Here is a 22,943-nt window from a genome sequence, read left to right on the forward strand (position 1 = left end):
TGGCTGTGGTGGCTGCGGCAGCGGTGTCTGCGCTGCAGTGGCTATCCAGACTGCTGCGATGCCCCAGCGGTGGCAACGGCCGAGCTCCGTATGAAGAGCAGGCTGCGATGTTGGTGTCCGTAGCCCCTGGGGCAAGAATCAGAGACCCACTGCAGTTCTCCTTTGCAGAGGTTTTCACAGACCAGGTTGCCCCGCCGCCATCTTGTCAGAAGTCCCAAGGATAGTTCTTAAAGGCCTTGGTTTACAAATACTTTGGGACCTGCTACAGGAAAGCTTGTAGGATTTGAGAACACTTTATTTAACTTTAAATGGTACTAGCATTTTTTTCAGTCAGTTTTATTTAGTAGAAAAAAAGGAATTTTGTTCATAGCAGAAGAATTAGTCATCATTTTTTTAAAAAACTAACCCTCCACTTTATAAACTAGACTTTTAATCTGCCAACAAATTTACTCAAGTATGTATATGAATTGATGCTCAAATCAGTTAATTATCAAGCATACAAAAAGATACCTATTAACTCTCTAACACTAATTTCAATAGTTAATTAAAAGTAGTTATGTAAAAAAAGTTAATAATTGCTTCAAACTTGCAGACTGGTTACTTTATAAAAGGTAATGTTTTGATTTTTGTCTGTTCAGTCATTTATAATTTTAATTTGTAATTAAACATTGCTGTGTTTTCTGCCCTTAAATATAAATGTTGACTTTTGCATCTTCTATTTTAACATGTTTTGATGGCTTTTTTTACAACATTGAGTTTTCTAAAACCTTAATTTGAGAGGGATCAAATAATATTATGGCAAATTAAGCTAATCTTTTCAGTTAGACATTTTGGAGATTAAATTGCTTTAACTGGTTTGTTGTATTGTGAAGCAAAAATTCAACTGCATATGCTCCTGTTTTTAGGTCATCAGACCTAAAAATGTGACAGCCTAGCTAAAATGTCTGATGAGAGTCAGCGGAATTATTTTTAATTTCCACATAGACTAGTTTATGTAAAATTTTTCTCACAATTTTTTGTTGACAGTTTATAAATATATTCATTAAAATACTATTTTCTCTTTTTAGTCTCAGGAAAAATATGTTCAAGGGGAAGAAACTTAATATTTTTTACACGAAGGCAGTTACTGAAGAAGCACCTGAAACAGGTTTGTTCAAAAAAGAATAACACTATTTTCTCCTGAGAAGGAGAAGAAGCATTCCATCTTTCAAAGCTGTCCTTACTGTTTTTTGTTTTTCTGAATCAAAGTCTCACTCTGTCAGCTAGGCTAGAGTAGTGCAGTGATGCTCACTACAGCTTTGACCTCCTGGGCTCAGACGATCTTCCTGCTTTAGCCTCCTGAATAAGCCAGGACAATAGACACGCACTACCATGCCCAGCTACCTTTTTTTAATTTTTATTTTTGTAGAGATGAGATCTCGCTATGTTGCCTAGCCTGGGCTCAAGAAGTTCTTCCACTCAGCCTTGCAAAGTGCTGGGGTTCTAGATGTAAGCCACTGTACCTAGCCCAGTCAAAGCTGTTCATGGTGTTTTGGAGGTATAGTAGCTAGATATTTAAATATTCCTTCCTGTCATTGGCCTGGATCCTGCTTGTGAATATAGCTGTTGACATTGCTAGTTGTGGTCAGGTTTCCCCTTGAAATGTCACATTCTGCGAGACAATGGGAGGTAAATATTCCCAGTTACGTGAGCCCACAGGTATAGATTGGCTACTCGTTTGGATTGGAATGCTAATAATTACCTACCATTTGCAGTGTATCTCTGTATTGTTACATAAAAATATGTTCTGGCTCCTGCCATAGGCAGTTGCCTATGTAGAAGAAGAAATCGAATTTATGGAAACAACTTCTCTTTTTCTTTCTTTTTGAGTCAGAGTCTCACTCTGTCACCCAGGCTGGAGTACAGTGGCACTCTCACAGCCACCTCAGCCTCGACCTGCTGGGCTCTAGCAATCCTTCCACGTCAACTTTTGATGTAGCTGAAGCTATAGGCACACACCATCATGCCTGGCTAATTAATTGTTTTATTTATGGTAGAGACAAGGTCTCACCAAGTTGCCCAGGCTGGTCTCGAACCCTTGGGTTCAGGCAGTCCTCTCGCCTCTGCCTCCCAAAGTGCTGGGATTACAGGCATGAGCCACCGTACCCAGCTGAAACAATTTATTGAAGTGATTTAGTGATTGTTCAGGAGATGGAAAGAATATTCATGGGATACCTTTAAGAGCTGTGTAGTATTTTTTCCTTTACATGTGCTTAGCCTCTTTTCTCTCCTCTTTTCCTTTTCTTATTTAGGTAAGAAGTCAAATCCTTCAAATTTAACATTTTAAGTCTAAAAGAGATATACTAGTGTTCTCTTGCTTGACACAAATTTAGTTTACTGATAAAAATGAATTAACAACTGAGTGCGTTGGCTTAGCCTGTAATCCCAGTACTTTGGGAGGCCGAGGTGAGAGGATTGCCTGAGCCTGGGGGTTCAAGACCAACCTGGGCAACTTGGTGAGACCTTCTCTCTACAATAAATCACAAAAACTAGCTGGACTTGGTGACATGTGTCTTCCAGCTACTTGGAAGGCTGAGGCAGAAGGGTCGCCTGAGCCCAGCAGGTCAAGGCTGTGGTGGCTATGAGCGTGCCACTGCACTCCAGCCTGGGTGACAAGAGTGAAACTCCAACTCAACCCCCCCCCCAAAACTGAATTAACTTGGCTGGGTGCAGTGGCTTACACCAGTAATCCCAGAGCTTTGGGAGGTTGAGGTAGGGGGTCACTTGAGGCCCGGAGTTTGAGACCAGCCTGGTCAACATAATGAGACCTCATCTCTAAAATGTTTTTAAAATTTTTTTTGAAAGAATAAGCTCAATACAAATGGGCTCCAACTTATAAGAATGAATATCTAAAGAATACAAGTTAGTTTTTTGGATCTTGGTAGGAATAATATCATATGTGAATTAGGTTCCCAGGCCAACTCCCAATGGCTCTTTAAACTTTCTGCCAGTTACTTATCTAAACATCTAATGTTACCACTATTTGATAAACCCCTTGACATAAGGGGCTAGGTCTCATTCATGTTTGTATACCCTGCAGTACTGGGTCAAGTGGCTTACAGGTAATAGGATTTAGTTATCTTAAATCCGAAGTTCTTTATTGAACAAACTGAGCTATGAAATATATATTCATGCAGAAAAGGAATTCATTTAATCCATGTTTGTTCATTTGAATGGAAGATGAATCTCAAAAAATAACCCCTTCGTGTATTGTGGAAGTGCATTCTGCCTTGTATGATGAAAAGGAAATGCAACATTCATAGACGTGGAGAATGAATCCCCTCTCCCCTGTTCATGAGGTCTCTGTTAAACTGCCTCAGCAGTGAGTTTGTTGTCAGAGCAGCTGCTATTTTCCAGCCAAAAGAGATACTTGGATTCTTGAAGGAACCGGCTTACTTTTAAAAATCAAAAATTTTGCCAGGTGCGGTGGCTCACGCCTGTAAGCACTTTGGGCGGCGGAGGCGAGAGGATTGCCTGAGTCCAGGGATTGGAGACCAGCCTGGGCAACTTGGTGAGACTTTGTCTCTACAATAAATCAAAAAATTAGCCAGGCGTGGTGTTGCACACTTGTGGTTCCAGCTACTTGGAAGGCTGAGGTGGAAGGATCGCTTGAGCCCAGCAGATGGTGGTTGCTTTGGCCATGAGTGTGCCACTGCACTCCAGCCTGGGAGACACAGTGAGACTCCAACTCAAAAAAAAAAAAAAAATTAATTAAAAATTTTTTTTCTAAAACTGAAATTAGCTGGCAAGGAAACATTGACATATTATGTATTTCATAACATGTTATTAAATGATTATACTGTAATGAAGAAAACACACAAGTGCATGTAATAATTTACTGTTGGTACTGTTTTAGTAAGCTGTACTTGAATGAGTTTAAAGAATGTCTTTTGTTCTCAGTGAAATACAAGAATAGCAACAATGCGGAAACTTAAATTTAGCTGCTCTTCACTGTTGTTTTCCTACCACCTGAAATAATGTCTGAAATATAGTTGGCCTTTAGTGATTATTGACTAAATGAATGAGTTATTCTGTTCCATGATTCCCACATCTTGTTCCTCACGAAGTTCTTACCACTGCTGCCAGGAATATGGTCATAGGCCCCACTGGTTATCCTGGCATAACATGGAGTCATCAGGCAGTCTAGCTTAAGGGAAAGAGTTTTGGTGTTGGGGAATCTGGATTCACATTCAGGTTTTTCCATGCTAGCCCCGCTGAGTCTCCCTCTCCCCATGTGTAAAATGAGAACTAGTACATACATCTGAAGAATTGAAAGAGACAATCTGGGGAAAATATCAGGTACAGTGTCTGTAACACAGCAGACATTTAAAAAAATGCTTGTAACAATTATTAGCATATATAATAAAAACAATAATAAGATGATAGAAAATACACAGGTCAATCAGTGTCCTCTGAATAAATAAAAATTAAACTGAAATAATTAAGTTTTCTTACTGTTATGATTGCTCTGTAAATATGACAATTAATGCCTAACTGCTATCGTCTTTTCTCACTATCGGATGATCTAGACCAGGCCAACATACTTAAATATGTATCAGTCAGTGTGTGGTTAGACACACTCCTGCACATAAAGGCTTGTGGAAACAGATTTAGAAAAACAATGTAGATAAAATAAGACTTATCTAGGTAGACTAGTAAATGAACTATTTGTTGGGCCACTCTGTGGACTTGGCAAAAGTGGGTAAAAAGGCTAGAGAATAAATTGTGCATGATCTCTGCCTTTAACCCAGATATTTTGTTTCTAGGAATTTATTCTAGGGAAATTAAATTACAGACATGGACAACGGTGTAACTACAAGGGCATTCATCACTACAGTGTTTAAAAGAGAAAATATGTAAATGATCAAACTATTCAACAGTAAGGAATTAATTATGATACATCTGTATAATGGAATATTGATGTAGCCATTAAATGAAAAAAAACAGGTCACCAAACTGTGATCCTAATTTATTTTAAAAGGCAAAATCACACAGAAAAAAGAAATGAGAAAGATCAAAAAGTTTGAAAAAAATAACTAAAGAATAAAAATTAGGGGAAAATGTGGCTAAGACATAGATATGGGATATTTGTTTTCTTTAAATAACTTTATCAAGGTATAATTTACATGCAACAAACTACACATTTAAAGTTATGTAATTAGATATATTTTGACAAATGTATACACCCATGAAACTGCCAGTTAACATACTAATTATTCCCATCACCTTCAAAAGTTTCCTTGTGTCCCTTTGCAATACATACAGTCTTCAGGCATCCATCATCTGCTTTCGTTCCAGTAGATTCGTTTGCACCTCTTAGAATTTTATGTAACTAAAATCACACAAGATGTGCCCTCTTGCATCTGACTTCTCACCATAATGATTTGAGACTACCATAATGATTTGAGACGTACCCATTCTATTGCCAGTAAAGCGCTTGTAATAAAATTAAATTAATTACTCAGTAATCTGAGTAGTCTATAATTTTATAGATGAATTACTTTTTTTTATCCATTCACCCATTTATGGACATTTGGGTTGTTTCCCAAATTACAGCTCAGATTTACTCTTATGAAGAAAGCTACAATGAACTGTCATGTACAAGTCTTTGTGTGGACATGTGTTGTCTTTTCTCTTGGGTAAATATTCCGAGTGAAATGACTGTGTTGAATAATAGGTGTATTTTTGACTTTTTAAAAAACTGTCAAATTGTTTTCCAAGGTGGTTGTACCATTTTATATTCCCAACAGTAGTAACTGGTGATAATATGACCCATTCTTGAAAGCTGTCTTAAATTTCAAAAGTAAAACATGTCATATGGTGGTGGTAATAAGCCATCATGGTAATACCTTACTTATAGAGTTGGATATGAGGATTAAATGATTCTTTAGTAGTTTTATCATTTTTATTATTACTCTGTTAATCTTATTAATTTCTTTGGTGTTTAACAGTAGTACATTGGTAACTAATTCTGACAAACTAAAAATAAACAGGCTAAACATAGAAGTTCAAAGTCATATATTGTGTAAAGAAATCCACATTCCTAAAAACACCCATAGACTGGGCACGGTGGCTCATGCCTGTAATCCCAGCACTTTAGGAGGCAGAGGCAAGAGGATTGCCTGAGCCCAGGGGTTCAAGACCAGCCTGGGCAACATGGCAAGACCTCATCTCTATAATGAATTTTTAAAAATTAACCAGGCATGGTGGCATGCACCTGTAGTTCCAGCTACTTGAAAGATTGAGATGGAAGGATCGCCTGAGCCCAGCAGGTCAAGACTGTGGTGGCAGTGAGTGTGCCACTGCACTCCAGCCTGGGTGACAGAATGAGACTCCAACTCAAAAAAAAAAAAAAACCATAAACAAAATATAAATTTATTTTTTCCTCTCTAGTAGAGGGGGCAGCGATTACCTGGCATAGTAGTAAAACAAATTTAAGCTTACTATTAATGTCATTATTGTCTTTATATATCATTTTGTTATAGTGATAGTACTTAGTGAGTGACCTTATATTATATACAGTTTAATTCTGAATATGAAGGTACGAAAAATATAAGATCGATTCAGAGTTGATTATAACTTTTTTGTAAAAGAAGATATTTACACTGACTTCTTATTTAAAATGTTTTCACTACACAGACTCATCACCTTCACTTTGGGATGTGGAGTTTGCTAAGCGGTTGGTCGCAATAAATGAACAACCCTTTCAGAATGGGTTTGAAGAGATGATGCACTGGACAAAAGAGGGGAAACTGTGGGAGTTCCCAATTGACAACGAAGTGGGTAAGTGCTAGAACATTCCCGCTCTAAAGTCACATGCCTGTGTCCTTCAGTCATAAAACCACTGCATTGATGAAGTGCAAGTTTACTTACGTGAGCCACTGAAAACAAACACATTAGGAGACTTTGAAGATCTTTCCCTGCACAATGTAGATGCTTTGAACTGGCATTAGCATATTATCTGTTTTCCTGAGTGTTTTTTGGAGATGTTACCTCTTCCTCAATCAAAAGAAAAATAGTATGACTGTGGTATTTATTTTTTATGACACCCATTTGTCATCAGTTAAATACTTTTAATTGAATTTTAGAGATGTATTTTCAGTTAGAAAAGATCTATTTACTTTTATGGTCGGATTAACTGGAAGTTGCAAACACCTAAGTAAGTCTTGGGAAAATGTCTTCCATGTTTTAACCTTTATGGTGTTATGAGGTCACTAGTATTTAATTTTTGATGACCTTGTTTTATTTGTTTTGATTAATAGGTGGAATGGAACGTTACATATCAGAGATAGTCTTCTAACCAAATAATATAATTAGTATAAAGTTTTACTTTCTATAGGAAAACTTTAGAGGCGTACAAATATTTGAGCAAATTCCCATTCCTATTACATATGCAGTAATATAACATGCTCTGTTTCATCTGTTATATGACATGTCTGTTGCTTAAAGTATTTGGTTTTTGTGTTCTGGAAGGTATCAGGGTAAGGTAAAAAGACCAAAAACTTCTTAGTTGTGCAAACCAGAGTACAGATATAAGTTAGGTCAGTTATTAGCCATTTATCTTTAAGGAAATTATTTAACCTCCTGGGCCTCAGTTTCCTCATCTGTAAAATCAAAAATGCCTCAGTGGAAGAATGTGAAAACAAATAAGATAAAATTATTGAGTTGTTTAGCACAGCTGGCGTTCAATACATATGAATAAATATTAGCTTCTTTCTCCTTGCGTACGATCATAGAATTTTCAAAGGAGCAAAAAACTAATAACGGATAATCTGATATTAATGATATTAAGGAAAGTGGGTTTTATTTTGTTTTATTTTTTTACTCCTACAACATCTGTGGGTTTTATTCTTTGATGAAACTAGGGTGATCCAAGTCCCCATGGTTAAAAATGTGATTAAAGGCCGGGCGCGGTGACTCACGCCTATAATCCCAGCATTTTGGGAGGCTGAGGTGAGAAGATTGCCTGAGCCCATGGGTTTGAGACCAGCCTGGGTAACTTGATGAGACCTCATCTCTACAATAAATCAAAAAAAAAAAAAAAATTAGCTGGGCGGAGTAGTGTGTACCTGTAGTTCCAGCTACTTGGAAGGCTGAGGCAGAAGGATCATCTGAGCCTAGCAGGTTAAGGCTGCGGTGGCCGGGAGCGTGCCACTGCACTCCAGCCTGGGCGACAGAGTGACACTCCAACTCAAAAACATATATATATATATATATATATATATGATTTAAAAACCTAGGTATAATAACATGTGACTATACTCAGGAGAGACTGTGAAGCATAGTGGTTAGGAGTTCCCATTCCTGAGTGAGTTACAGACTTTATCCCCTTAAGCCTTGCTTCCTTTATGTCTAAAATAGTGGGAATCATAAAAGGACTTATTTTACGAGATTCTTGTGAGGAATCGGTGAGGTAAAATGAGTAAATCATCACCATTGGCCTCCCTGATCTACAACAACAATATTGTGAGGGAATTTGCCACTGTAACTATTTTCTCTGCTACACTGTAACATTTTCAAATCTTCAATATTAGCAAGGGTGATATGTATGATCTAAGAACCTCCAAAGAGGGTGCAAGAAAGGCAGGAGTTGGTGGTACTCTCTCATCAACGGTGAAATACGTAAGTTCATCGGCATTTTGTGTGTCCAAACTTCAGGAGAATTTATGTTAATTTTTTGGGGGTCAGGTGGGGGAGATAAATGTGACACGTGTCCATATGACACTATAGCACTGTAGATAATATTGTTGTTACAACATTGGAGAAGGAGGTGACTCATTTCAAACTCCTTACTGCAATTGTCATCTGTAGCAGAACCAGGAAAGAACCATGGAAACTCTCACTTTGATCCCTTTCCTCTGGACATACTTAGAAACTTCTGAATACTTTGAGAGACAGGCATTGTTACCTGGAACCTCAATAGTCCAATAACTTTCTTTCCTATTTCTTATACTTAAACCTGAAGATTAGTGAAACATCATTCTTTCCCTACTAATAATGAACTTTATGAAGATTTACTTTGATGCTTTTGGGGAAAGATGTTTCGCTTTGTTTTTAGTGGCTCACCGCGTCAGTGTTGGAACTTAATACTGAAAATGACAAAATGACAGGTCCTATTTTACAATCTACTTCCCAGTATTGTGTTTTTCCACTACATAAAAAATCAAGCCTTATTGTTTTGCCACTTAACGTGTTTAAATCATTTTTTCAAGTCAGAGTAGCTTTTTCTGTTTTTGTCTTAAGAACTGCTTTGTTCCTTCACTCGTGCTTTGCCTGCATGGAGATTTACAAGAGCTGTTTGGTGGAACTGCTCTCATTTAGATTTTGTCATAGCTTTACATATTGGATTAATAATGTCATTATTATGTTAGCTTTGACTTTGATTTTCACTAAATGTAATCACATTTTATCCCACCAGGCACAGTCTTTCTCAGGCTGTTTTTGAAATGCTTCCCAAGGGTAATTCTCAATGTAGAGGTTCAGTGGACAGAACAGTGCAGGATCGATGCTAATCACACGTTTGTTTCTATTCTCTATTGGGTTGAATCTTATCCACTCCTGTTCTTTGCTGGGGTCTGGAATGTGTGCTGTGATGGGAGCCAACAAGAATAGTTAGGAAAGTTCAGATGACCATGAAACCCTGAGGAGGGCTCTGTGATGCGGGCCAGGCTAGTGTGGGGAAAGGGAGGAGTGTGTAAAGATGACTGGGAAGGCAGGCACAGTGGCTCTTGCCTGTAATCCCAGCGCTTTGGAAGCCCGCGGGTTCGAGACCCGCCTGGGCAACTTGGCGAGACCTCATCTTGACAACAAATCAAAAAATTAACCTGGTGTGTTGGCATGCACCTGTAGTTCCAGCTACTTGGAAGGCAGAGGTGGAAGGATCACTGGAGCCAGCTGGGCAACAGAGTGAGACTCTGACTCAAAAAAAAAAAAAAAAGATGGCTAGGCATGTGCTACCTGGAGACAGCAAGGTCTGCTGTGGTTTATAAGAAAGTATGGCCTGTAAACAAGAGCCCCAAGGTACCAACAGGAAAAGAAGTCATAATTGTGACAATACATGAAAGTAAAAGCCGTTCAGAGTGAAAGTGGCTGCATTTGCCTCAGTGCTCTTAACATGCCCTTGTCACAAAGAATTGGTCATTGCAGTTCGCAGGATTCTACCCTTTATTTGTTGCACCATATTTTTTAACTGTATTCAGTAATATTTAAAACAGAATTAGACACGGAATTAACCTGTGTCTGCACAAAAAACAAAAACAATATCATTGGTGTTTTTATTTCCATTTCCTGATTGATTGCTAACCAGATTACACATCTTGTCACATGTTTATTAGCTATGTGTATTTCCTCTGTGGCTTACCTCTTTACATGCTTTGTTTCTGTTGGGTTAGTTGTTACATTTGGACTTTAATTCTTAAACTCTTACCTATGTTAGAAATATTTCTCCCAATCTGTCACTTTTCCTTCTTTTAAAATAATTTGATTTTTAAAAATAGTAAACAGTTAGCTTAATATAAAAGCTTATAATATAAAACACAAGGCTTATAACATAAAGCAATTCTTTGTTTTACCTCTTAGATTAGTTCTCAGCCAACCTCTTTTAATATTTTAGTTCTTTTATTTTTTATATTCCTAAATTACATGCTATCTGTTTTGGACATTATCTAGTCTATATATCATCTCATCCTCCCAACATAGCGATATCATACTTTTTTTAGCTCCATATACCTTGTTTACATTAGTGTGACCATGAAAAATGGTTTAATGCTGAGACAGATCAAGTGCTGTGAGAATATTTCCTTCTCGTTCCCATGCCCCCATCCAAGGTTAACGGTTCCTTTATTTTTCTTCCCGTTTGCTTAGATAGGTTTTTCTGTGTTCCTTATGACTCCCCCAAATTCACATGCTCAAAAGTATTAGAAAATCTGTGGACTTTCTTTTTTTTTTTTTTAATCAATATTTTTTATTATGATATTGTGTGGTACAGTTAAAGGTTAGGTATACAAATGCGTTTCATTCAGGCACCCTGTTGATAAGAGGTGTTTCCCCGCCCCAGACAGATGTTTACTACCGTTAATCCCATCTCCCTCCCCCGCCATAGTTTCCCCCTATTGTCAGTCATTTTCTTATAGTATTACATTGGATGTTCAAGGTCCATTATATGAGTGAAAACATGTGATACTCGGATCTTTGTTTCTGTGAGAGGTCACTCGGTATTATAGACTCTAGTTCCATCCAGGTTGCTGTGAAATTCATGATTTTGTTCTTTTTTATGGCTGCGTAGTATTCCATCGTATATATGTACCACATTTTTTTAATCCAGTCCTCTTTTGATGGGCAGCATGGTTGCTTCCATGTTCTTGCTATTGTGAACAATGCTGCGATAAACATACATGTGCAGGTATCTTTTTTATAGAGTGATTTCAGTTCTTCAGGATATATTCCCAGTAGGGGGATTGCGGAGTCATATGGAGGTTTTTGTCCCTGGATACCTGGAGCTCTGCTTGTAGCTGGGATCTTTCCCCAGACCTCCGGCATGACTGCCTTCCTGTGACTTCATTTTCCCCTCACCCTGGGATTTCCTGTCTTCTCTCCTATGTTGGATACCCTTTCTTGCTATCACATGGTTTCTTCTCTTTAATCTCTTTGTTTTGGTGGAGCATGTACTCCAATGTCATCCTAAGAAATACAGGAAAGTAAAAGATTTGAGACCCTTCATATATATAAAAATATCTTTGTTCTGTCCTGGCATTCACTTAATAGTTTATACTTAATAGTATAAAATTTGAGATTGAAGATAAATTTATATCATAATTTTGAAGCATTGCTCCACTATATTGTGTTACAGAGAATGCTGAAAGCATTCTTTCATTCTTATCCAAGATGTATTATATATAATCTTTTATTTTCTTTTTTTAAATTTATTTAGTGATGAGATCTCACTATGTTGCCAAGGCTGGACTTGAACTCCTAGGTTAAAGCAATCCTCCCAAAGTGCTAGGCTTACAGGAGTGAGCCACCGTGCCCAACCTATCTCTTTGTTTTCTTTTTTGTTTTGTCTTGTTTTTCTTTTTTTTTGAATCGCAGTCTCACTTTGTCACCCAGGCTGAAGTGCAGTGGCACACTCATCGACCTGCTGTTCTCTGGCGATCCTTCCGCCTCAGCCTTCCAAGTAGCTGGAACTACAGGTGCATGCTACCACACCCAGCTAATTTTTTATTTATTGTAGAGATGAGATTTTGCCAAATTGCCCGGGCTGGTCTCAAACTCGTGGACTCAGGCAAATCACTCACCTCAGCCTCTCAAAGTGCTGGGTTTACAGACTGAGCCACCAAGCCCAGCCTCTGTATATTTTCTTTGGTAACTTGTAGTGTCTTCTCTTTATAATAGTCCTAAGTTTCGGGGTGATGATTCTTGTTAAGGGATTTTATGTGCTTAAAATCATTTTTCTAAGCATCATTGGGCCTTTTAATCTGGGAACTTTACTTTTCAGTTCTGGAGAATTTTTATTTGCTTATTTGGTTTATAATTCAGGTCTTCCTATCTTTTTCTTGGTTTTATGCTCTGGAAACCTTCAGCTTCTATCTTATAATCTTTCTGTTGGGTTGTTTGTTTGTTTGTTTTTTTCTGTACCATATTTTTAACTTCTAAACTCTTTTGTGGTAGTGTCCATATTAATTAGATTTCCTCTGATACCTACATTCCGCTGGTTTCCTCAAAGTTTCCTTTTATTTTTGAATGTGTTTCATTGAAATCCTATAAATTCAGTGATTCAGACAGGATAGAAATTTGCTATAATAGTTCAAGTTCCAGACTAGTAAGCGACTGGAAGTATATGCACACAATCATCCAAGGATCCAAGTTTCTTCCATCTTGTTTCTCTTCCTTTGATAGGACGCTTTTCTCATCTGCTTGATTAAAGATGGCTCACAAAAACATTGTGCTCAGGCTTTCCAGACGAGGAAAGACAACACAGTGTAAGCAGTTTCGCTGTCTTAAAGGCTCCAGACTGAAAATGTCACATGTCACTTCTGTTCAGATTCCACTGGTAAAAATTTAATAATATAGCCATGCCTAGTCCGAAGGGGGCTGGAAAATGTCATGTGGCTGAACACCCTTGTACAGATTTTTAGTTCTTTTACCATGATTTAAAAAAATGAATTTTGATAGATAGGTATCGGTGTCTGTCATAGCGTCAGTCACGTAAGTTGGACTTTCTTAAATGTCTGCACTCTTTGAATGATTTTTTATATATGAGAATGTGGTTGCAGAAAGCTTTTTATTAGACGTGTGTGATGAATAGGTGGGGCTTGTCAACTGGAGGCTTCATTTTGGAGGAATGAAGAAACCTCTTCATCTGGGACTTCCAAAACTTAATATTTAGAATTCTTCTCATTGAGTTTCTCCAGTGAGAATCTTCCAACCACCTGACTTGAGGTCATAGGCCTTGGCTGTGCTCTGGGAACTGGGAGACGAAAAGGATTGGGCCCGAGGGGTGTTTCATCATTCAGCATGTGGACTTTCCCCTAGTTCTCCTCTCATCTACCCCAAGGTCTTATTTCCTCTTTCCTCTTCCCATCCTCTTTGGGAATGGAGGAGTGCAGTTATCTCGAGGTGCAGGTGGGAGATGGACCACAGGAGAGCTAGCCAGCCCCTAAACCAATTTACAATTAGTCCTCCTGGTTTTTATCCCTCATCCCCACTCCTAACTTCAGTGGTACCTGGCATCTCTAATCTGAAGCTTTTTGACGCCTGTTTGCTTCTGACTGTCTCCCCTTTTGCAGATTTAGATGGTGGCATCTTCCACTCTGCTAAGTCATTGCTAATATGTGCACTTTCTGTCTTTAAAATTTTGCTGCCGTCTCCTGTCTGTTTTTTCTCTTTATCTTTGTGCTTTTGTAATTTTTATTTAACTGCCATTTAGTAGCTGTCACAAGGGAGCAGAAATTGAAGCACAGATTCAGTTTACCACCGTTTAAGAAGTCCTTGCTACTTATCTTTTAACTCTGTTTAGAATGGCTTTCATGAACAGAGATTTAATTGGTGCATAGTCAGATCTATTTGCCTTTTTTTTTTTGTTTACTCTATCTAGAATTTATTTTTGTACAAAGTTTATGCCCTTTTATTACTCTGTTTTTTTCCTTTGCTTTACACATGCCAGTACCACTTGGCTGTTATTCATTCATTGATTCATTCAGAAAGGATCTAGTCATGATGCCTTCCTGGTGCATTCTAAACTAAAAAGACTCTTGGTCTACTTGATCTAATCATATTAGTTTTCTGAGTGGTTGCTGTATTTATTAAAATTTTCATGGACAGCAGTTGCTGCTATATTTTGAATGTTTACAATATGCTAGGGATTATAAAAGAGCTTTACATGCTTTATGTTTATTTAATCTCCACAAAAACTCCAGCAAATGCTATTTTAATACTCATCTTATGCCTAAGGAAACTGACACTCAAAGAAGTTAATGGATTTGTCCAGAGTCACAGTGTTTAAATTGGTGGGCAACCATAGCTAGACTTGACTCTAACGTTCATGCCTTTACCTAGTATTATATACTAATATAATATACATTATATACTAATGTTGTGATATAGGTTTTACATTTTAAAATATAACGTAATATATTTTGTGTCCTTGCCTAGGTTTTGATGATGATGGTTCAGAATTTCATGAACATATATTTTTGGATAAATACCTGGAGGATTTTCCAAAACAAGGACCAATCCGCCATTTCATGGAGCTGGTGACCTGTGGCCTTTCCAGAAACTCTTATCTGAGTGTTAAACAGAAAGTGGAGCATATCGAGTGGTTTAGAAATTATTTTGATGAAAAAAAGGACATTCTAAAAGAAAATAACATCCAGTTTAGTTAAGACCATGGAAATTTCCATTTCGGGCTATTCAAGATGGATAAATTATAACCAAATAAAATACTTCTGCTAGAGTTTTTCTATACTATGTTGATTATTGCATTTGATTTGACTGGTATAAATGTTAATTGTTTAAAAAATAGGATGGCAACTGAAAAGTGTTCTTGCGTGGAGAAAAGTCATGAACATTTGTAGGTTCAAGAGAATATTTGAGAGTTAGTAACAGGTTTAAGACTCCCCCTTACCCTTTTCTTTTTATTCAGGAGCTGTACTTCTTTGGAAATACTAGCCATATATCTGATGGTATCAGAGAACTATTTTATAGCAGATGAGATAATTTACAGACAAGTTTATATGCACAGACTATATGTTTATATATACATATGTATTTTTATTTATTTACATGTATACATACTTATATTTTACTTATATTTCACAGTAAACTATCAATGCTATAAAGATTAAAAGATTTATTTTTCAAGAGGCTATTATGAACAACCTCATGGCAACAAATTTGAAAATGTATGGGTAAGTTACTCAAAACTATGCTATTATAATAATATTAAAAGAAAACTTGGGGCCGGGCTCGATGGCTCAGCCTATAATCCCAGCACTTTGGGAGGCCAAGGTGAGTGGATTGCCTGAGCCCGCGAGTTCAAGACCTGGCTGAGCAACTTGGCGCAACCTCATCTCTACAATAAAAAAATCAAAAAACCAGCAGGTCGGGGCTGCAGTGGCCGCTCCCGGCCACTGCACTCCAGTCTAGGTGATAGAGTGAGACTCCAACTCAAAAAAAAAGAAAACTTGGGTAACCATTAAAGAAATTGGATTGGTATTTTGATATCTTCCCACCCAGAAAATAAACACTAAGCCCAGGCAAGTTTTCAGGAGAGTTCCAGTGAACATCAGGAAGAAAATGATACGTATCTTAAATAAATATTTCCAAAGTATAGAGAAAGAAGGAACACTGCCCAATTAATTTCAAGGGACTAGAATAAAAACAGTTACCCTCAATCATGAAGATACTTTTGGAACTTGCAAAACAAAATAGTAAAATTTAATAATGAATAGAAATTGTTGTCAAGTTTAGTTTATTCTAAGGGTAGTTTAACATTGGAAGAAGAAAGATAATCAGCTGAAAAGATGCAAGAAAAAAAGGTTTTATAAGCCTTAGCAGCTATTTATAATTTATAAGAAATCTTAAAAAACTTGGAGTAGTCGAAAACTTTGTTAATCTGATAAGTGGCATTTACAAAAAGCCTGCAGCAAGGATTTTGCCTTGTGGTGAATCATTAAGCGATTTTCTTTAGTATGATAAATAAAAGTGAGACAGTTCTTGTCATGATTTTTACAGTGTACTGAGCATGTAGCCTATGCAGTATAGCAAGAAAAACAAAAGCTCGTAGGATTGGACATCCACCCAGTGGCAACCCTCAGGGTATCATGCCCTCTCTGAGTGTGGGTGGAACCTGAGACTTGCTTTCCAACAAAAGATGAGGGTGGCTAAGGGGATGGAGTGGTCACCCCCTTGACTGAATCTTGCTATATGGCTAACACAATGGAATGGTCACTTGTGATTGCATTACGTTCTGTAAGACTTCTTGTTAGCAGACTGGAATGTGCTGTCATTTTGTCATGGGCCTTTGAATGAGCCAGGTGGCAAGGAACCTCATGGGCCATTGGGAGCTGAGAGCAGCCCCCAGCTGACAGCCCGTGACAAAGCAGGAACCTCGATTCCACAGCCTCAAGTAACTGAATCCTGCCAACAAGCACCTGAGCTTAGAAGAGGATAGTACCTTTCAAAAAGGATCATATCCTGGCTGTCACCTTGACTGCAGTCTTGTGAGGCTCTTAACAGGAAACCCACAGAAGCTGAGATAGTAAGTGCATGTTGTTTTAAGCCACTACGTTTGAGTTAATTTGCTATGTTCCAATAGATAACTAATGTAGGAAGAAAGAAATGAGCTGTTTATTAGTATAGATTATGTAGAAAACCAAAGACTCTATGGATAAATTACAAGAATTAATAGAATTTTCTTTTTTCTTTTTCTTTTTTTTTTTTTTTGAGCTGGAGTCTCACTCTGTTGCCCAGACTAGAGTGCAGTGGCACGCTCCCGGCCACTGCAGCCTCGACCTGCTGGGCTCCAGTGATCCTTCCGCCTCAGCCTTCCAAGTAGCCGGAACTACAGGCACATACTACCACACCTGGCTAATTTTTGGTTTATTGTATAGACGAGGTCTCGCCAAGTTGCCCCGACTGGTCTTGAACCTATGGGGCTCAGGCATTCCACTTGCCTCGGCCTCCCAAAGTGCTGGGATGACAGGCTGAGCCACTGAGCCCGGCTAAATTAATAGAATTTATATGGCATGCTTGCAGTTGCATTTATACATACCAGCAATAAACAATAACATTTATGAAAAGTTTATAAGAGACATGAAAGAACTTAAAAAAATTTTTAAACTTGAATGAAACATAGCAATAAAAATAACAAAAATATAAGTAAATAGGTTCTAGAATAAGAAGGCTCAATATCATAAAGATGTGGGTTTTTTCCCAGATTAATCCAATTCAAGCTAAATCCCAATGGGGTTTTCCATTACACAGTCATAGGGGAAAGCAAAGAACCAAAAAGAACCAAAATACTTTTGAAAAGACAAGGTAAGGTAAGGGAGTTGACCTAATTTGCTTTTTATCAAGCCTTATTATAAAGCTATAATAGACAATATTGCATGCACAGTTGGTGAAATGGGTTGACAAAATGGAAAACACGGAAATAGAACATCAGTATATGGGAATTTGACCTATGACAAAGTCAATGCTGTGGTCTGGATGTCTCTAAAATGCACGTGAAGCTTAATCCCTAACATGGCAGCATTGAGAGGTGGGACCTGGGGCTCTACCCTCATGAATACATTAGTCTCTTCATGGGCTAATGCTGTGGTCCCCAACCTTTCTGGCATCAGGGACGGGTTTCATGGATGACAGTTTTTCCACGGGGGAAGGGGGCTGGGGTGTCATCAGGCATCAGAGTGTGCAACCTAGATCCCTCACATATGCTGTTCACAATAGCAGCTCATGATAGGGTTCGTGCTCCTATGGGAATCTCATGCCGCCGCTGATCTAACAGAAGACGGAGCCCAGGAGGTCAAGGAGGCTACACTAAGTCGTGACCCTGCCACTGCACTCCAGCCTGGGCCACAGAATGAGAACCTGACTCAAAAAAAAAAAAAAAAAAAAAAAATATATATATATATATATATGTGTGTGTGTGTGTGTGTGTATATGTGTATATGTGTATATATAAATGACTAATATAAAAGGATGCTTAAGGAAATGCTAATTTAAATCATGTTGAGATAAAATTTGTAAACCCATTAGATGGCAAAGAAATTAAAAGACATCACTTTTACACTGTTGGGAGTATAAATTGACAGCTACTTTTTGGAATTACATAATTATATTTATAATACATGTTATATATAATATAAAAATATAAAACGTTATATAATGCATTATATATTTATATTGTGTGTGTATATAATATATATTTATATGTGTAATGACAATCCTGTGAACAATCAATCCTCCTAGAGCATACACAGAAACCCTTGCGTATAAGCACTGGAGGCAAGTCCAGAAATGTTTAAAAGAATATACATCAGGGGAGCATATGCCCAGGAACTGGATAGCTGACAATAAACTGGTTTATCCGCATTATGGAACCCTTTATTGAAGCGACAATGATTAAAATAGAGCTATTCATTTCAACACAGAAGACTTTCCCAAACCATGCTTAGTGAAAATGTAAGTTGCAGCAGAATGTTTGCAGTATAATACTATTTCAAAATTCAAAGACCAAATTTTGAATGTACCCCCTTAGTTATAATTGTAGTAAAATGATAAGAGCGTGGGTGTGATCCACACAGCACAGAACATCAGGAAGGCAGGGGAGACGGTGTGTCAGAGGGACACCAGCCTTCAACAGCGCTCCCCTTCTATTTCTCAGGTTGGGTGGTAGGTTCACAGGTGATCATTTGGTTATGCTTTGGAGGTTAAAGGCATTGTTTTGCATTTGCTAAGGCATCAGAATAGGAATGGATGAAAATGAGTACACTTCTGGAAGATAGGAAATGCTTGCCATCAGAAGAGTCCCCAAATTATCAGGTTCCAAGACATTTCCTTTTTAAAACAAGCAAGCAAACATGGTATGTTGTCTAGAATCAAGAGACTGGCATATTCTAATGAACTAAGACAATCAGGGAATTATTCTTCTAAAGATGGCATTTGCTATGTGCTTGGAAGTGCTTTGAAGCAGAAATTGGTTTTGAAGAAATCTCCTTCTCACCTTATATTGATAAAAATGTAAGCTTGTGCTTAACGTCACTCTTATCCCTGCCAAGAAATTTACAATTCCAGAGGTAGCACTGCTGATGGACTCAATCACCTGCAGATTCAAAAACTTAAATTTAATCTCTGACTCTGTAAGATCTTTGTGTAGAGGTTTTTTATTTTTGTTTTTTTGAGCCAGAGTCTCACTCCGTCCACCCAGGCTGGAGTGCAGTGGCACACTCACAGCCACCCTAGCGTCAACATGCTGAGTTCCCGCAATCCTTCCACCTCAGCCTTCCAAGTACCCAGAACTACAGGCATGCACTACCATGCCCAGGTTATTTTTTATTTATTGTAGAAACGAGGTCTTGCCAGTTTGCCCGGGCTGGTCTTGAACCCGCGGGCTCAGGCAATCCACTCACCTCAGCCTCCCAAAGTGCTGGGATTACAGGCTGAACCACTGAGCCCAGTCATGTAGAGGTTTTTGTTGTTTTGTTTTTGGGAAAATTTACCTTCCTTGGGAATGACCATGAGTATTTTAAAAGCAAAGACATTTGCTGAGAATTCCTTAAATGTTTACGTTTTTCACTGGAAGATGGAAAACACTTGGGCATGGAATCTGGCATACTCCCCCTAAAGGAGCACCTTTCAAGCAGACAGTCCCTGGCTTACGATGGTTTCATTCACCAATTTTCCATTTTACGATGGTGCCAAACCTACCCGCTTTCAGTAGAAATGGTGCTTCCAGTACCCCACAACTGTTCTGATTTCACTTTCATGATATCATTCGATAGCTTACACGAGATATTCAATACTTTATAATAAAATGGCCTTTGTGTTAGATGATTTTGCCCAACTTTAGGCTAATTCAGTGTTCTAAGAACATTCAAGGTAGGCTAGGCCGGGCCATGAAGTTCAGTGGGTCGGGTGGACCAAATATATTTTTGTCTCATGATATTTTCACCTCCTGATAGACCCATTGTAAGTCCACCAGCATCCATCTGTGTGATGAAGGTTTACCTTTGACACTTAACCTTGTGACATGTCTTGCTTTTAAATTGGAGAGCAGCAGCAGGCCTGAAATAAATAGTCATTGAACTTACATTCTCCACTGCCTGTCGAACAGTTCAGAGGGTGAGGAGGGGAGAGGAATGCTCTGACAAGTTACCTTGCTTGCCAGCTGCTGAATTATTAACAGTTCCACGTGACCTTCCTGTATATTTCCTTTCTGTTCTCTACTTTGGAGTGAGAAGATTTGGCTCTAATCCCTGCCAATTCAATATGAGCCGTGAGCAGAACACAGCAAGCCTTCAGCGTCTGTTTCCTCCTTTGTACATGGGTGTAATTTCCAGCCCATGGGATCTGTAGGTGTTAGTATGGAATGAGGCAATGCACATACAGTAATCGGCACATACCGCGTGCTACAAATACAAGGGCACCTCTCTTTCCACAAGCTGGTCCTCAGAACTCCGGTGCCAAGATGACACAGTCGTTCTCCTAACTATCTGGTATCAATTTGGGAGTGGCAGCCTGGATGCTTTTCATTTTCATTTTCAGATGTAGTTACCATTACCTTCCACTGGTGAAATAGGATACTTAATTTATATGACATATTTCTCTAATTTTTCCAAGATTCACAGTATTTTATCACTGTTTTTTTTTTAAGTTTTATGGCTGCTTTCTTGTATGGAGGAAAATGAGAGTAGTCAGATACTGAAATAGGATGATTAGTAGTCAACTCCATACCTGATAGCATCAGGCTCCCTCCTCAGAAGACCCCTGGTTGTGCCCTCATGAGGAGATGCCCTTAATATGTGTCTTTCTCAGTTGTCTGCCTTCACATCCTCTGGGGGTGTTACAGAGAAGCAGAACAAAGGTGGATCTCTCCAAATTAACAACGTGATCGTGGTTAGCACCCGTGTGGTGCTTTTGGTTGCATATGAAGTGTTTTCACAGATCTTATTCATTCATTCTTTAAGCATTTACTGAGCTCTGCTGTGGGCTAGCTTCCTCTAGGCGCCAGAGTGCAGATACACTGGTGAGATACTTCCTGGCCTTGGGGTGTCATCGTCAGTGGGACTTCCCGAGAAAAGCCTTCTTTCCCCACGGGAAGTCTCTCCTCCCTTCTTGTTGTCCAATACAACACTCTGTCTGCTTTACAAGATTTTCTCTCCCGATCTTAAGGATAGGGGATATGTCGACTTCTGCCACCTTTGTGAAGTCCTGTATCCAAGACCTCGTGTATGGCTAGGCCCCAAATAGTACTCAAGAAAACCAGGTAGGTGAGTGTAAGAATGGATAAAGGAAGAGCATCGGAAGGATTCAGGGCCCGATGCCATTGCTACCCAGTGTGACGGGTACCGAGGTAGAGGGATGGGTTGAGAGTATTGTCTTCATCTCTTTGTGCTGCTATTTCTTTTATTTGTTTTTATTTATTCCTTTATTTTTGAGTCAGGGTCTCACTCTGTTGCCCAGGCTGAAGTGCAGTGGCACAATCCCAGCTACCACAGCCACCGCAGCCTTGACCTTCTAGGCTCAGCCTCCCAAGTAGCTGAAACTACAGGAACTACAGGCATGCACAACCATGCCCAGCTATTTTTTTAAAATTTTTTGTGGAGACGAGGTTTCGCTTTACTGCCCAGGCTGGTCTCAAACGTCTGAGTTCCAGTGATCCTCCTGCCTCGGCCTCCCAAAGTGCTGGGATCACAGGTGTGAACCACCATACCCAGCCTGTGCTGCTATAGCTGAATACCTCAGACTGGGTAATTTATAAAGAACAGAAATGTATTTTCTTTTTTTGTTTTGAGTTGGAGTCTCACTCTGTCGCCCAGACTGGAGTGCGGTGGCATGCTCCCAGCCACTGCAGCCTCTACCTGCTGGGCTCAGGCGATCCTTTCTCCTCAGGCTTCCAAAGTAGCTGGAACTACAGGTGCACTCTACTGTGCTCTGCTACTTTTTGATTTATTGTAGAGACAAGGTCTCATCAAGTTGCCTGGATGGATCTTGAACCGCGGGCTCCCAAAGTACTGGAATTACAGGCTGAGCCACCAAGCCCAGCCAGAAATGTATTTTCTCACCGTTCTGGAAGCTGGGCAGTACAAGATCAAGGACGAGCAGATTCGATTGTCTGGTGAGGGCCTGGTCTTTTCTTCCGAGATGATGCCTTGAATACTGCACCCTTGGGAGGGGGGAACACTGTCCTTGTATGGCAAAAGGACAAAAAGGGATAGACTCCCTTTTAAAAGGGCCTCTCATCCCACTCATGAGAGAGGAGCCGTCATGGTCTAAACACCGCTAAAAGGCCCCACCTCTGAATACTACATCAGTAACACCTACATTTTGGAGGGGATACATTCAAACCACAGCTGGTATAAAAGACAAGAACTTAATCAGACTGCATGTCAGTTGACAACTTTTCCTTCCCTGCATGAGACCTGTCTCAGGCCAGCACTGTCTATGAATGGCAGGGTATACCTGCTTCGCTAGGATGGCCATCTGCCTGCCAACAGAGGTGGGCTGTGCTCTCCCAAATCAGCCGTGTTCATGAGAAAAGCAATCTTTCGGTCTCCACATGCCGTGCTCTGCATTGCCTCTCTCCTAAGCAGTTCAGATCTTGGATCAAGCGGTCAGCCAGAGTCTTATCTAGAAGTTTTGAGAGGGTTGCATCATGATTTGTGGAAGAAATGTCCTGAGTTGTG

The 22,943-nt window shown here is 39.1% G+C and overlaps 1 protein-coding gene across 1 annotated transcript; it reads left to right on the forward strand.

Moving 5' to 3' along the window:
- The first annotated feature begins 1,071 nt into the window (after positions 1–1,071).
- LOC103259875 (28S ribosomal protein S31, mitochondrial-like) lies at positions 1,072–14,998 on the forward strand. The gene is made up of 3 exons (XM_008057534.2): positions 1,072–1,147; positions 6,679–6,822; positions 14,689–14,998. Exons 1-3 carry the CDS (start codon positions 1,081–1,083, stop codon positions 14,916–14,918), a joined length of 441 nt encoding a protein of 146 aa, XP_008055725.1. The 5' UTR covers positions 1,072–1,080; the 3' UTR covers positions 14,919–14,998.
- Positions 14,999–22,943: the final 7,945 nt, after the last annotated feature.

Source organism: Carlito syrichta, unplaced genomic scaffold (assembly GCF_000164805.1).
Source record: "Carlito syrichta isolate Samal-C Ts95f unplaced genomic scaffold, Tarsius_syrichta-2.0.1 Scaffold303046, whole genome shotgun sequence".
Lineage (NCBI taxonomy): Eukaryota > Metazoa > Chordata > Mammalia > Primates > Tarsiidae > Carlito > Carlito syrichta.

What these genes read in the sequence shown, in the direction of transcription:
- LOC103259875 (XM_008057534.2), top strand. Translation starts at nt 1,081, where the DNA reads ATGTTCAAGGGGAAGAAACTTAATATTTTTTACACGAAGGCAGTTACT. An exon ending in TGAAGAAGCACCTGAAACAG is followed by an intron (nt 1,148 to 6,678) that starts GTTTGTTCAAAA and finishes TTCACTACACAG; the next exon opens with ACTCATCACCTTCACTTTGG. An exon ending in CCCAATTGACAACGAAGTGG is followed by an intron (nt 6,823 to 14,688) that starts GTAAGTGCTAGA and finishes GTCCTTGCCTAG; the next exon opens with GTTTTGATGATGATGGTTCA.